General features: G+C 39.2%; 1 protein-coding gene across 1 annotated transcript in view; it reads right to left on the reverse strand.

Annotated features, from left to right (window-relative positions):
* Positions 1-13066, reverse strand: part of LOC133642451 (multidrug resistance-associated protein 1-like) — a 104935-nt gene that overhangs the window by 22337 nt on the left and 69532 nt on the right. The window contains 6 exon segments of the mRNA XM_062036643.1: positions 2716-2915; positions 3014-3324; positions 8695-8899; positions 8979-9105; positions 12517-12577; positions 12676-12850. Of these exon segments, the coding sequence (XP_061892627.1) occupies positions 2716-2915; positions 3014-3324; positions 8695-8899; positions 8979-9105; positions 12517-12577; positions 12676-12850 (1079 nt within the window).

Genomic DNA, 13066 nt, shown 5'->3' on the forward strand with positions numbered 1-13066 from the left:
AGATTTACTCCCGAAATGTAATGCTGCTGATCAATCAATATCAAATACAAATTCATCATTATGATAGAGATGTAACGATATTTCGGTTTCAAACTCCTCAAAATAATTTTGCTGCCAATGGAACTGGTGCTTTACAGAGAGTAAATGGGACAATGAAAAAGGAGGATTACCTCCAAATTCTTCAGGACAACCTAAAATCATCAGCCCGGAGGTTGGGTCTTGGGCGCAGTTGGGTGTTCCAACAGGACAATGACCCCAAACACACGTCAAAAGTGGTAAAGGAATGGCTAAATCAGGCTAGAATTAAGGTTTTAGAATGGCCTTCCCAAAGTCCTGACTTAAACGTGTGGACAATGCTGAAGAAACAAGTCCATGTCAGAAAACCAACACATTTAGCTGAACTGCACCAATTTTCTCAAGAGGAGTGGTCAAAAATTCAAGCAGAAGCTTGTGGATGGCTACCAAAAGTGCCTTATTGCAGTGAAACTTGCCAAGGGACATGTAAGCAAATATTAACATTGCTGTATGTATACTTTTGACCCAGCACATTTGCTCACATTTTCAGTAGATCCATAATAAATTAATAAAAGAACCAAACTTCATGAATGTTTTTTGTGACCAACAAGTATGTGCTCCAATCACTCTATCACAAAAAAAAAGTGTTGTAGAAATTATTGGGAACTCAAGACAGCCATGACATTATGTTCTTTACAAGTGTATGTAAACTTTTGACCACGGCTGTACTGTATATATACATACACTACCGTTCAAAAGTTTGGGGTCACATTGAAATGTCCTTATTTTTGAAGGAAAAGCACTGTACTTTTCAATGAAGATAACTTTAAACTAGTCTTAACTTTAAAGAAATACACTCTATACATTGCTAATGTGGTAAATGACTATTCTAGCTGCAAATGTCTGGTTTTTGGTGCAATATCTACATAGGTGTATAGAGGCCCATTTCCAGCAACTATCACTCCAGTGTTCTAATGGTACAATGTGTTTACTCATTGGCTCAGAAGGCTAATTGATAATTAGAAAACCCTTGTGCAATCATGTTCACACATCTGAAAACAGTTTAGCTCGTTACAGAAGCTACAAAACTGACCTTCCTTTGAGCACATTGAGTTTCTGGAACATCACATTTGTGGGGTCAATTAAACGCTCAAAATGGCCAGAAAAAGAGAACTTTCATCTGAAACTCGACAGTCTATTCTTGTTCTTAGAAATGAAGGCAATTCCACAAAATTGTTTGGGTGACCCCAAACTTTTGAACGGTAGTATATATATATATATATATATATATTTTTTTTTTATTTTTAATTTTATTTTATGTTATTTAAAAAAAAAAAGTATTTGTCAGCCAAATCATATTGTTAATGGAGATGCCTATATCTGCTGTACAGATTTACTTTCAAAAACAACAATGGTGGATACTTCTCTTGTTGCCTTATATAACTTAATTAAATGTTTGGGTAGAATTTTACTCAACAAAAACAGTTATCTTTTAAGTAATACCGAAATTGATCAGAGCTCTTTATTTTATGGAGGAATGTAGTTAAACATAAAACTGGCACCCAATTAAAAAAGCATTGATTTTGAATCGAGAATTGTTTTTTGTAGAGATGTCCGATAATGGCTTTTTTACCGATATCCGATATTGTCCAACTCTTAATTACCGATACTGATATCAACCGATACCGATATATACAGTTGTGGAATTAACACATTATTATGCCTAATTTTGTTGTGATGCCCCGCTGGATGCATTAAACAATGTAACAAGGTTTTCCAAAATAAATCAACGCAAGTTATGGAAAAAAAAATGCCAACATGGCACTGCCATATTTATTATTGAAGTCACAAAGTGCATTATTTTTTTTAACATGCCTCAAAACAGCAGCTTGGAATTTGGGACATGCTCTCCCTGAGAGAGCATGAGGAGGTTGAGGTGGGGGGTAGAGGGTAGTGGGGGTGTATATTGTAGCGTCCCGGAAGAGTTAATGCTGCAAGGGATTCTGGGTATTTGTTCTGTTGTGTTTATGTTGTGTTACGGTGCGGATGTTCTCCCGAAATGTGTTTGTCATTCTTGTGTGGTGTGGGTTCACAGTGTGGCGCATATTTGTAACAGTGTTAAAGTTGTTTATACGGCCACCCTCAGTGTGACCTGTATGGCTGTTGACCAAGTATGATTGCATTAGCTTGCGAGTGTGAAAAGCTGTAGATATTATGTGACTGGGCCGGCATGCAAAGGAAGTGCCTTTTAAGGTTTATTGGCGCTCTGTACTTCTCCCTACGTCCGTGTACACAGCTGCGTTTTAAAAAGTCATAAATGTTACTTGTTGAAACCGATACCGATAATTATGAAACAGATACCGATAATTTCCGATATTACATTTTAATGCATTTATCGGCATCCCTAGTTTTTTTAATTGAGAATCGATTCTGAATCGAATCGTTACCCCCAAGAATCAAATGGAATTGTGTGGTGCACAAAGATTCACAGCCCTAGTAGGTAGCCTCTGTTACTAACTGGAGCAAAGGTGGAATTTTTCCTCCCCCACATCCAATGTCCAAAGCATTTTCAGAAATGCAACTGGTAACAAAAAAAAAGGCTTATAACTACAAGCTTGACTGACACCGCCTCACAATCAATTAAGGCACATCTTTTGTTGGCGCGCTAGCCACTATTTGATGGATCAGATGTCTCCTAACCTGTTTGCCACAATGCCTGGGTAGTAGGCCTTCTGGTTGTAGTCAACCCTCTGGTCGCTCTCTTGGATAAAGCGCTTTTGTTCCCCAAAAGCTCTGATGACAGACGTGCCCAGTAGTGTTTCATTAAAGTGGGTGTAGATGGGTGACCGGCTGACCGACTCCAGGCGCTTGAGCTGGCGTGAGGATGCCACGTAAAACCTCTGCACAGAGTGGTCAAAAAGTCAGACTCTTATATAGCAGTATGCCATTAGCCCTTTTGTGGAAAATCAAAAGAGAAAGAACACTTAATAAAACTAACCTGCACAAAAAAGTAGAGCAGTCCAAGGAAGGGAATGACGATCGCCACAAATGGTGTCGCAATCAGGATGACGACAGAAGAGCCCAACACGTTGAACAGGGAGCCCAGGAACATTTTAAGAATACTGGGGATCACAGTGTCAATGGTGTCTATCTCCTTGGCAAAGCGGTTGACAAGGTTGCCGCTGGGGGTCCGCTCGAAAAAGGACATGGGCGAGCGGAGGACGTCGTAGAGCATGGACTGATGAAGATAGCGAGACGCCAGGATGCCCCCGATGGACATGGACAGAGAGTAGCCAAAAACTGCCAAGCCTGCAACACAAATTTGTAGTTTAAATGGCAACATATGTATATTTGTCAGCATAAATGCGGCCACAAAGATGAGAGGATGTATAAATATTAAGGGTGTAACGGTACACAAAAATTCCTGTTCGGTACGTACCCCGGTTTAGAGGTCACGGTTCGGTTCATTTTCGGTACAGTAAGAAAACAACAAAATATACATTTTCTGGTTATTTATTTACCAAGTTTGTAAACAATGGCTTTATCCTTTTAACATTGGGAACACTATAATAATTCTGCCCAAAAATAGAAATAGCTGTGTGTGTGATGGATGTGAGCCACCACTAGGCTGATCGGTGCAACAGCAGGCAGTCATGAATGCTAAGCATAACAATAACATACATATACACACAGGGTCCATTGCCAGGGTTCATGTGGTCAACATATATCAAATAAAAACTAAATAAGATAAGGCTCAGAATTGGTTTCTTAACAAAACCTTTCTACATATAAAGTGCAACATTAAACTGCCTCAAATTGTTGCTCAGATTAAATTAAATGACAAAACTTTTCTTCTACATACAAAAAGTGCAACATTAAACAGTTTCAAGTCAACTCAGCCTCAGATTAACTTTTCTTTCCCCCCCCAGCCTTTAACCCCGGTGACTTTCACTCAATCTTCATGTTTTTTGCCAGAAAAATCAGTTTATCCACATTGTCTGCAGAAAGAGCAGACCTGCTTGCAGTTAAAATGTCTCCAGCTGTGGAAAATACCCTTTCACTGGGCACGGAGGTAGCAGGTATGGCGAGGTAGTGCCTGGCTAACTTGGCAGTAAGAGGATATGTGGGCTCATTGTTCTTCCACCATAGAAGTGGGTCAAAATTTAGTTTTTAATGTAATATGGTCTTAAATCTGCTGCTATAAAAACATTTGTTATTGCATTAGCCCTGCCTGACTCGCCGAGGAGAGGCTGCTTGAATGCGGTGGGAGCTGTGTTTGTTCGTCTTTCTCTTCGTTGAAGCGATGTTATCCATTGTTGTATCGCACCGCGAAGCCGAAATGCTCCCAAACGGGAGATCTTAACGAGGCAGGAGGGTCTTCCAGCTCTGGCTTTTACATGTTGTAGTAGCCCGGTCGCTGCTAGCATGCCGTGTGTTGTGCCTCAGTGTGCATTGTTTACACAACCTGCGGTACACTACTTAATATCTCAGTGTGGAAACTCATTCGGTACACCTCCGAACCGAACCGAACCCCCCGTACTGAAACGGTTCAATACAAATACACGTACTGTTACACCCTTAATAAATATATTAGAGTGTATGCATGTTTGTGTGAGAGAGTATTAGTGAGTGTCAATTTTGACAAACAGTGACACAAAACTCAGCGTAGGGAAGGTTATCGAATTTGGTACTTTTCTAGGCACACACCGAATTCCGTCTATACTACGGCGTAACGATTTACGTGAAATCAAACAGTGCCATATTTTAATACCTTTGTTGCTCGTGATGTCACATCTGGATGTAGACTAAACACTTGGTGAGGAAACAATCACTCAAGCAGCACCCAGAGCGGACTCAGCTAAACTGCCTCTCGGTAATGTTGCAATTTTCATTGGCAATAAAAAAAGGCTCCACTTTTACAAAATGTGGTGATTTCGACACCTCCAAATTTGGTAATGAAAACTACAACGAAGACATACGTTACGATCAAACAGCAAATGTGTAATAGGTACAATACTTACAGTATAAACACAATGTAGGGCACAACATAATACTGGACTGGCACAGTCAGCTTCATGGCAAAGATGACTTCCGAGCTAGGCAACACTGTAGTCTATACACTACTGCTATCTAACATCTTGGAATTGCAACTGAATGCAGAGTTTTCTTTATAATACTTGCAAATGAGACGAAGGAATGTAATAAGAAAACAAAATACAACAAGTATATAAGTACAATAACAACTGGACAGCACAGTTACAATCAGACCCTTTGTAAACAATTACCATTTACTAACACACAAAGGTACCAAATATTGGTACCGTTTAGTACCAGTATCGATTCCCAGGTTCAAATGTGAAAGGTAGCCATCCCGCTATAAGCGTACGGCAAAAATAATAATGACGATGATTTTGATTGATGTTGAAATCACGATTAGTAACATTCATTCATTTGAAAACATCAGTATTTATTCTACCACCTAAACCCAACTTTAAATATAATTTTAAAAAACAACCGGATATAAATTAGTAGAGATGTCCGATAATATCAGCCTGCCGATATTATCGGCCGATATATGCGTTAAAATGTAATATCGGAAATTATCGGTATCGGTTTTTTTATTATCGGTATGGTTTTTTAAATTTTTTTTATTTTTATCAAATCAACATAAAAAACACAAGATACACTTACAATTAGTGCACCAACCCAAAAAACCTCCCTCCCCCATTCACACTCATTCACACAAAAGGGTTGTTTCTTTCTGTTATTAATATTCTGGTTCCTACATTATATATCAATATATATCAATACAATCTGCAAGGGATACAGTCCGTAAGCACACATGATTGTGCGTGCTGCTGGTCCACTAATAGTACTAACCTTTAACAGTTAATTTTACTAATTTTCATTCATTACTAGTTTCTATGTAACTGTTTTTATATTGTTGTACTTTCTTTTTTATTCAAGAAAATGTTTTTAATTTATTTATCTTATTTTACTAATTTTAAAAAAAAGTACCTTATCTTCACCATACCTGGTTGTCCAAATTAGGCATAATAATGCGTTAATTCTACGACTGCATATATCGGTTGATATCGGTATCGGTAATTAAAGAGTTGGACAATATCGGAATATCGGATATCGGCAAAAAGCCATTATCGGACATCCCTATAAATTAGTAACGAATAAATAAGTAAAAAAACAATAGTAGCAACAATAAATTAAAATAACCACAGCAAAATAAAAACAATTTCAGTTTAAAAAAAAAAAGTGTATTCTGTTTTTTTACCTTTTACACTTATTTTACCACCATTGAATGTGTGCTTTTTGTGTAATAAATACAATTTTGTAAAATGTTTGCTAATTAAATGAACAAATCTTAACAGATGTTGGTGCAATATCTCTTTGAACAATCTTGCCTAGTATTTTAAGTAGAGATGTCCGATAATATCGGACTGCTGATATTATCGGCCGATAAATGCTTTAAAATGTAATATCGCAAATTATTGGTTTCAAAAAGTATACTTTATGACTTTTTAAAACGCCGCTGTGTACACGGACGTAGGCAGAAGTACAGAGCGCCAATAAACCTTAAAGGCACTGCCTTTGCGTGCCGGCCCAGTCACATAATATATCTACGGCTTTTCACACACACAAGTGAATGCAAGGCATACTTGGTCAACAGCCATACAGGTCACACTGAGGGTGCCCGTATAAACAACTTTAACACTGTTACAAATATGCGCCACACTGTGAACCCACACCAAACAAGAATGACAAACACATTTCGGGAGAACATCCGCACCGTAACACAACAGAACAAATACCCAGAACCCCTTGCAGCACTAACTCTTCCGGGACGCTACAAGTCCCAAATTCCAAGCTGCTGTTTTGAGGCATGTTAAAAAAAAATAATGCACTTTGTGACTTCAATAATAAATATGGCAGTGCCATGTTGGCATTTTTTCCATAACTTGAGTTGATTTATTTTGGAAAACCTTGTTACATTGTTTAATGCATCCAGCGGGGCATCACAACAAAATTAGGCATAATAATGTGTTAATTCCACGACTGTATATATCGGTTTAGGTTGATATCGGTATCGGTAATTAAGAGTTGGACAATATCGGAATATCGGATATCGGCAAAAAAGCCATTATCAGAAATCCCTGATTTTAAGTCAAAGCATTATAATTTTGTAAATGTATAAATAACAGTTTTAAGTACATTATGCTTGTGTAAGGTACTTTTTTGAAACCTTTATTTAGTTAGCGCAGTCAGAACGGATGTTGCGCACAGCGCTCTTATTGTGAAGGGGGGGGGGGGGGGGGGAGTGTGCTGATGTTCCGAGCTTGACGAGTGTGGAGACGATGTGAGGCACTCCTGTCCTGTTTGTACATTGATCTTACATCTGTGATGTCGTTCACAACAACACAAGCAGATGAGATGGGATGAGTTATGGTATATGGATTATTCTCGCTCGCTTTAGCTCCTTCATTTAGTCGGTGTTTGAAGTGGCCATCTTCGACATCATTAGTTCAGGATTCGGCGGTTTAGTGTTTCGGGGATGAATGAGAGGTACCGGACAAACAAGTGTTCCTTTTCCTCACAATGACAACATTTCAGTCACATTGATGCCAAGTTTAACAGCGGATTACGTTTTATTGGCCAATTCTGTGATTCCCTCAGCGGTTACGTTCAAGTGGAAATCACATGGCCTTCATTTTTTGTTAAATTTAGTGATTATTGATTAGGCATATTAGCGCTGTGTCAAATAAAAAGTAGCAAATATGAGATCCCGAACTTCTAGTGGACTTGTTCTTTCTTTCACTCATCTGCTTCACTGTTACAAGCTTAGGAATTTGCATGTACACTACCGTTCAAAAGTTTGGGGTCACCCAAACAATTTTGTGGAATAGCCTTCATTTCTAAGAACAAGAATAGACTTGTCGAGTTTCAGATGAAAGTTCTCTTTTTCTGGCCATTTTGAGCGTTTAATTGACCCCACAAATGTGATGCTCCAGAAACTCAATCTGCTCAAAGGAAGGTCAGTTTTGTAGCTTCTGTAACGAGCTAAACTGTTTTCAGATGTGTGAACATGATTGCACAAGGGTTTTCTAATCATCAATTAGCCTTCTGAGCCAATGAGCAAAATCATTGTACCATTAGAACACTGGAGTGATAGTTTCTGGAAATGGGCCTCTATACACCTATGTAGATATTGCACCAAAAACCAGACATTTGCAGCTAGAATAGTCATTTACCACATTAGCAATGTATAGAGTGTATTTCTTTAAAGTTAAGACTAGTTTAAAGTTATCTTCATTGAAAAGTACAGTGCTTTTCCTTCAAAAATAAGGACATTTCAATGTGACCCCAAACTTTTGAACGGTAGTGTATGTTGCGCGGTGCATTAATCGATTTTTTCGATTATAATACTTTTATATTCGTGAAAATTCAAAATTGAAATCAAGATCAACATTTTATGAATTGTCCAGCCTTACGTAAGCGTCACTTTTTATATAAGAAGTTAATTAAAATACTAATAATCGAATGATAAATGCACAGCACACTCGCTCAAAAAAAAAAAGGTGGGTCATAATTAATGAAGAAATATTGTTAGAGAAAGAATACAATATTTTGGCTAAATTTCAAACAATAAAAAATGTGCCTCCTCACCCTGGGATATGCCGAGAGCTCCGTAGACCCCCAGTCTCAGTTGTCTATTGGGCTGGGTGCCATTCACCACAGGGTCGTCAGTCCAGAGACTGAGCCAATAATTAGAAAACAGCGAAAGCAGGTTATAGGCAAAAAACAGCAGCATGCTGACGAAGGACAGAAAGCCAATAGCTTTAAAATAGGCCCAGAACACCGACAGCTTGACCTGTGGAGTGAGAAGACATCAGGTAAAGACTCCCACTGAACTGATGTTGGCAAAGAAGTTGCGAAGTTGGCAAACCTACCCGTCCAGTGCTGGCCTTGTCAGCCTCAGTCAGCTTGCCCACATCCGCCTTCTTATCCTTTTTGTCGAGCTCCTCTTTCTCTTTGGCTGGCTGGGACAGTTTGGAGGTACTGCTGCTTTGAACAGGACTAAGGCAAAGAAATACAAGAGCTTTAATGTGCATGTATTATAGTATCACAATCCCACTTCTTCATTACAATTATTCTTAGCAGATACTAGTAATGGCCGATGGAAATGATATCTGATAAACAGCTATAACATAATAGAGATTCTAAATGTGTATTGTCCTATCACAATATTACTGTCATGATCCGTGGTCTGGATCATGTTTTTGTTATTTTTCTGTTAGTTTTGGACTCTTTTAGTTCCTGTTTGTGACACCTCTGAGTTTGGTTTGGTTGCCATGGCTGCTTATTGTTTTCACCTGCCTCTGGTGTTCGGGACGCTCACCTGTGTTTAATCAGAGGCACTATTTAAGCTTGTCTTTGCCAGTCAGTCGGCCTGGCGTCATTGTTCGCTTCATGTCTGATTTCAAGTTTATGCTAAGTGTTTGCTTCATGCCTTGCCACGTAAGTTTGTTCATGCCACAGTTAGTGAGTTTTGCCCTGTCCATAGTCCATGCTAAGTGTTAGCTTCTGTTTCCTGCGCTAAGTTTTTGCGTTTTAGCTCCAAGTGCGATCAGCGCGTTGTGCCTTCGCCTTGTATGCCTTTTTGTTTGTACCTATTTGAGAGTTGATATTAAATCATGTTCCTACCTGCAAGTCCTGTCCGGAGTCGTCCCTTTGCATCCTGGGAGAACAAACCTCGCAGCAAGCTGCGACCCCCCCCGTCGTGACAATGACATGTTTACGATGCAATCTATCCGTGACACGCACAATTGAGAGCGCAGTCCTGTTATCTAAATTATTTATTAGATAATTTTGAAAACACACTATTTTGTTGAATCACTGTAGAGTGCTTAGTGTCAACAGGCTATGAGCATAAATGCCATGTTGCTTATTTCATGTATTTGCTTAAAAACTCCCTCCTGTTACTATCAGTTTGTCATGATCTGTGGTCTGGATTATGTTTTTGTTATTTTTTGGACTCTTTTAGTTCCTGTTTGCGCTCCTTTAATTGTTTTAGTTTCCATGACGACTTATGATTTTCACCTCTCTATTGCGTTCGGGTCACACCTGTCTCTAATCAAGAGAGACTATTATTTAAGCCTGTCGTTGCCAGTTAGTCGGCCTGTCACAACGAGGGGGTTTTCGCATCTTACTGCGAGGATTGTTCTCCCGGGATGGAAACGGACTTTTGTGGACAAAGGTAGCAGGTAGGAACATATTTATTCTTGACTCTCAAATACACTACCGTTCAAAAGTTTGGGGTCACATTGGAATGTCCTTATTTTTGAAGGAAAAGCACTGTACTTTTCAATGAAAATAACTTTAAACTAGTCTTAACTTTAAAGAAATACACTCTATACATTGCTAATGTGGTAAATGACTATTCTAGCTGCAAATGTATGGTTTTTGGTGCAATATCTACATAGGTGTATAGAGGCCCATTTCCAGCAACTATCACTCCAGTGTTCTAATGGTACAATGTGTTTGCTCATTGGCTCAGAAGGCTAATTGATGATTAGAAAACCCTTGTGCAATCATGTTCACACATCTGAAAACAGTTTAGCTCATTACAGAAGCTACAAAACTGACCTTCCTTTCAGCAGATTGAGTTTCTGGAGCATCGCATTTGTGGGGTCAATTAAACGCTCAAAATGGCCAGAAAAAGAGAACTTTCATCTGAAACTCGACAGTCTATTCTTGTTCTTAAAAATGAAGGCTATTCCACAAAATTGTTTGGGTGACCCCAAACTTTTGAACGGTAGTGTAGGTGAAAACAAAGGCGCACAAGGCGAAGGCACAACTTAACGCATGAAACAAAAGCTAACACTTAGCCTGAACTATGGACATGAAACAAAAAGTCGCTAACTGTGGCATAAATAAACAAAACTTACTTGGTAAGAAACGAGCAGCATGAACAAAGCATGAAACAATCAGCATGAACTATGGTATCTCCAGAAAACAAGCATGAACAGAGCATGAAACAATCACATGAATACAAGCATGAACTATGGCATGAAAAGAACAATGTCGCCAGACCGACTAACGGGCAACGACAGGCTTAAATAATAGTCTCTCTTGATTAGAGACAGGTGTGACCCGAACGCAAGAGACAGGTGAAAAACATAAGTCGTCATGGAATCTAAAACAAACAAGGGAGCGCAAACAGGAACTAAAAGAGCCCAAAAACTAACAAAAAATAAGAAAAACATAATCCAGACCACAGATCATGACACAGTTACACAGACAAGACATCTTCGGCTTGGGCTTAAGCTTGTGTTTGAAGACTTTCAACATGCCAATGGCACTGATTCAGTGGAATGGCCCAAACATATTTTAACAGCTTAACTTTCCTTAGGGCCCATTTAAACTTGAGTTGAAAGTTTTTTTTGAATGATTCACAGGCCAAAAAATGTATAATCGCATATACATGTTATCCCGAGAGTATAAGTATATAATAGGCCCGGGCCGATAACAAATTTTGCTCGACGATATAATGATCTACAAATTATTTTCATGAGACCAAATTAACCCCAGATGTAATGACAATACATAATAATAATGGAAGTATACCCTTACAAATGCAATTAACTTGTATTTCTCTTATATTTTAACATTGTAACTGAAACGTAAACTTTTAAATACCAAGTTAAATAAAACAAACAAATAATACAAATAAAATATACTTTGTCCGTAAACTAAATTTTGTACTTAAATAAAAAGATTACAAACAAAATCATTAAAATAGGTTCTGTCTCTGCTAAGAAGGGTGGGGAACCCTCAAATATAGACAACCAAAACAAACAAAATGGTCAAATAAAATAATGTTGACCAAAATGATATCTTGTAGCGTCTCGGAAGAGTTAGCGCTGCAAGGAGTTCTGGGTATTTGTTCTCTTGTGTTTATGTTGTGTTACGGTGCGGATGTTCTCCCGAAATGTGTTTGTCATTCTTGTTTGGTGTGGGTTCACAGTGTGGCACATATTTGCAACAGTGTTAAAGTTGTTTATACGGACACCCTCAGTGTGACCTGTATGGCTGTTGATCAAGTATGCCTTGCATTCACTTAAGTGTGTGTAAAATCCGCATATATTATGTGACTGGGCCGGCACGCTGTTATGGAGGAAAAGGTTGTAGAGGCAGTGCCTTTAGGGCACGCCCCCAATATTGTTGTCCGGGTGGAAATCGGGAGAGTGGTTGCCCTGCAAGATTTTCGGGAGGGGCACTGAAATTAGGGAGTCTCCCGGGAAAATCGGGAGGTTGAAACCGATACAGATAATTTCCGATATTACATTTTAAAGCATTTATCGGCCGATATTATCGGACATCTCTAGATTTTAGGCAATATGGCCCATTCCTAGCAGATACCATGCATGGACTCAATCTACAACCCTGCCAACTATTGTCATTATATCCTTGTCTAGCAAGTCTCACCCAGAAAGACCAGTTACGCTGCCATTCTCCATTCCTCTGGATGCTGTTTTGGGCTCAGTTTCTGAATTTAAGGTGGGAAACAAACCAATAATTAGTCATTTACAACCACTCACCAAACAGCTCATATAGGTCTATGTGTAATGTGCAATATTGTCTTACCATTGTCGTCTGCATGCTCGACCCCAGCGTACGTATGCAGAAACTCAGAAAAGGCACCTGAAGTGTCCATAAGCTGTTGGTATGAGCCTGCCTCTGTGATTTCTCCATCCACCATGACCAGGATCAGGTCAACTTGGGGAAGGTAGCTGAGCCCATGAGTCACCAGTACACGGGTCTAAGGCAGAGTACACCGTAGATTGGTCATCAACATACTTGCCAACCCTCCCGATTTTCCCGGGAGACTCCCGAATTTCAGTGCCCCTCCGAAAATCTCCCGGGGCAACCATTCTCCCGAATTTCTCCCGATTTCCACCCGGACAATAATATTGGGAGAGTGCCTTAAAGGCACTGCCTTTAGCGTCCTCTACAAACTGTCGTCACGTCCGCTTTT

This window comes from Entelurus aequoreus, linkage group LG25 (assembly GCF_033978785.1).
Source record: "Entelurus aequoreus isolate RoL-2023_Sb linkage group LG25, RoL_Eaeq_v1.1, whole genome shotgun sequence".
Taxonomy (NCBI): Eukaryota; Metazoa; Chordata; class Actinopteri; order Syngnathiformes; family Syngnathidae; genus Entelurus; species Entelurus aequoreus.